Raw genomic sequence first — 3,584 nt, 5'->3', positions numbered from 1 at the left:
CTTCTAGGTGCTTTTAAACCTATTTTCCATTTTGGAAAATGAGAATCATGATCATCCATCTTACACATAGTAAATTTTCAGGTTCTGCGCATGCCAGGTCCTTGGTACTTCGAAACCATCCATCGTCTCCAGCTTGTACGATCCTCTTCCTTGAACACTTTTGATCTGTATGGCCTTCCCAGTTTAGGGCAAGTTTTCCCTTCTGTGCAACACCAAAAGCTTCCACCTTCCTCAAAACCAAGTCACCTTGCTTGAAGAACTTTCCTTTCACCCTTAAGTTGTAGTAGAAAGAAGCCTTTTTCTGATATTCCAAGATCTTGGCATATGCCCCATCTCATACTTCATCAATTAGGTCTAGGGCTAGCCTTTTCCCTTCCTCATTTTCTTCAGCATTGTATGCATGGATTCTAGAAGATGTGTGCGATATTTCCACAGGAACAACCGCCTCCGCCCCATAAGCCAACATAAAGGGGGTTGTCCCGGTCGTGACTCTACAAGTAGTATAATAAACCCAAAGTATTGGGAGTATTTCATCCACCCAATTATTCCCGATTTTCTCGATCCTCTTCTTCAGTCCATCTAGAATTATACGATTTGCCACTTCCCCTTGCCCATTGGCTTGTCGAAGAGCTACGGAGGTATACCGCAAATCGATCCCATTCCTCGGAATATTTTCTAAACTCTTCATTGTTGAACTGTGTTCCATTATCGGTGACCAGGATACGAAGAATTCCATATTTGCACATGATATTTTCCCACAGGAATTATGCAACCTTCTTAGTTGTAATCTTAGCTAAAGGTTTAGCTTCAATCCACTTAGTGAAATAATCTATAGCTACAATCAGGAACTTCCTTTGTGCGGTGGCCATGGAAAAAGGCCCAAGTATATCCATTCTCCACATAGCAAAGGGGATGGGATAATTGATGGAAGTGAGTGAAAGAGATATGTCCTAAGTCCAATCATGTATGAGGATTTAGGAATAACTTTTATGTAATATGTTTTGATTTCATTGATATTAATAAAAGACTTGTTTTGTTTTTATTGTGGGCTCTATCTATTTAAATGTTTAAATAAGATATACCACATCTTAGAGTAAAGCTTTTTATGAATTGTGATGAGATCATAATAATGAGACCTAAAAGATGATAACTCTAAACTTAAATAGTTCCTGGTCGTAGGATTACTAACTGGTAATTAATAATCCGCAAAGATCGGTACATACTATGTTTGCTTCATTATGAAGGATGTCTGTTCTCATAGACATTTGTGTGGTGACACTATAGCTAGTAAGTAGGTGCTTATTATAGAATAAGTTAACTGAACATGATTCACACAGCTGAACAACTGATGGAGTTCACTCACGTGTCAGCAGTTGTTCACATAGTGATAGTTTTCCAAGTATCCTTAGACTTGAGGTCATCATAGTCATCTTGTGTACACTGAACTATGCTTTGGTTTAGTTCTTAGTCTCAATGGACAATTATAAGGGCTCTACTAGGTATAGGAATTTGTACATGAAGATAGTGTATGATCAATAAAGGATCTACCCCTACCAGTGTAGGAAGAGAATGTTCAATGCAGATCCACTTATGTTAGTTCAGAAATCTCTGGCCAGAGTGAATGAAATTAGAAAGGAGTTTCTAATTTACATTAAATAGAACTAAGCATAGTGAATGGGAAAGCAAGTGATTAAATAAGATAGGCTTGACACAAGTTCCATGCCTTGTATTTAATCGTGACATTGCAGGGTAGTAGGAATTAATTATACGGTAACTACTCACTGAATAGGTTCTTGGTATTCTAAGCATTGAATTTGTATTATCCGGATAGTCACGATATGCTGAGAAGTATCCCTCACGATGTAGAATAAATATGATTAATTAATTAATCATATTTAATGAATTACATAATTTATATAAATAATGATAAAATCGTTTTATTATTATATATTTCTATTACCGGCTTAATATTGAACCTACAGGGTCACACCATAAAAGAGAATGATTTAATGGTGGAGAAATTAATTAATAATGGCTGATAATTATTTATTTATGAAATAATTAATTAATTGGAAAATTTAATAATTGATTAAATAAGATTTAATTGATTATAAATTAATTAAGAAAAAGTTCTTAATATTATTAATTAAGAATTTAATTTTTGGAAATTAAATCAAGTGAGAGATTTATTTCTAAAGTGTTTAGAAAAAGGATAAATAATTAAAAGGTGTTTTAATTATTAGTGAGAATAATAAAGGGTTAATAATAATAATATTTTATGGGAATTTTTCAGCTGAAATTTTTGCCTATAAATATACTATTATAGACCCTATTTTTGCCTCAACCAAAAAAATTTACAAACCCCTAATTCTCTCCATCACCTCCTCCTTCATTACATCGTTTTCTAGGTGGATATCGGTGGAGTGCTTCACTTGAGGAGCAGCTGCTAAGGATCTCCGTTCATCATTTTTGGATCACCATTAAAGACCTCCATCTTTCCATTAACGTAAAGCTTCTTAAGGTAAACATACTGAACTACGAATTAAATATTATTTTTCGCATGGATCTTGCGGAGGGTTTCATTTTTTTAAGATTTAAATTTACATTTTCGTTGCGTTTATGTGCTAAAAACCCTTCAATGGCATCAGAGCTACTTGCGAAAAGTTTTTAATTCATTTATGTATTTAACTATTTTCGATATATGAGCATGTACGTGATTCGCTATAATTTGATGTTGATATAATATGCTTATATATGTATGGTTTTGAATATATGATATTCATGTGAGTTGTATAATCATAAGATGATTATGTAATCTGTATATATACTGATATATACATGATTTATGTTTGTTCTAATTATGAGAATCATATTAGATACGGATTCTGAATTGGCTGCTGCTTTTGTTGAAATCTGGGTCTGGTGTCCAATTTACGCAAACGAATACCCTATTCCATAGGTAAACGAGCGTCTGAACAAAACTGATAGCTATAGCTATCAACGACTCATCTGTAAGGCGTTTGACGTCGCTTACTGCCCGTAAATAGTGATTCTTGTTTTTCTGATTTGATTCTGATTTTTCTGATTTTTGTCATATTTTCTTTTTATGATTAAATCATGGATAATATGATATGTTAAGATCAGATTATGTGTTTTAACATGATTTTATTTGTTGTATGAGCATGGTGGATGGTTATGGCCTTTCGACCTTAGTGTAATGGTTTTGGTTTTGGTGTTAAGTACAACTTGCATGTCGTCAATCTTTGTAATCATAAATCTCGAATGTAACTCAAGTTATTCTTGTAAGTTCATTAGATTAGTTTTACTTTCAATCATGTAATGTAATTGAAGACTCAAGAAGGCTATCCAATGGAGGTGATACAAAGAAGAATACGAGGCATACAAGAAGTCTAAACAAAGAAGAAGACTTATGTAATAAGTAGTTGTATTTATTTCCATCACCATATTAGATTGACCTTGATCTTTATCATGAGCTTGATAAAGATCACATAGGATGGGGCCATAACCAAACACATTTACTTTATTGCACTTTACATTTACTTGTTTATTTAATTGTATATATG

At 33.4% G+C, this 3,584-nt stretch overlaps 1 protein-coding gene across 1 annotated transcript; it reads right to left on the bottom strand.

Annotated features, from left to right (window-relative positions):
- Positions 1 to 334: 334 nt before the first annotated feature.
- Positions 335 to 746, bottom strand: LOC141685235 (uncharacterized). The gene is made up of 2 exons (XM_074490348.1): positions 592 to 746; positions 335 to 491 (listed from the first exon to the last, which is right to left on the bottom strand). Exons 1-2 carry the CDS (start codon positions 744 to 746, stop codon positions 335 to 337), a joined length of 312 nt encoding a protein of 103 aa, XP_074346449.1.
- Between the last annotated feature and the right edge of the window lie 2,838 nt (positions 747 to 3,584).

The sequence above is a fragment of the Apium graveolens genome, chromosome 9 (assembly GCF_009905375.1).
Source record: "Apium graveolens cultivar Ventura chromosome 9, ASM990537v1, whole genome shotgun sequence".
In the NCBI taxonomy this organism is placed as follows: Eukaryota; Viridiplantae; Streptophyta; class Magnoliopsida; order Apiales; family Apiaceae; genus Apium; species Apium graveolens.
This window is presented reverse-complemented; position numbering and strand designations above follow the sequence as displayed.

Coding starts and splice junctions, on each gene's coding strand:
- LOC141685235 (XM_074490348.1), bottom strand. CDS start 746: ATGTGCAAATATGGAATTCTTCGTATCCTGGTCACCGATAATGGAACA. Junction 492..591: donor GCAAGGGGAAGTGGCAAATC/GTATAATTCTAG, acceptor TACTACTTGTAG/AGTCACGACCGGGACAACCC.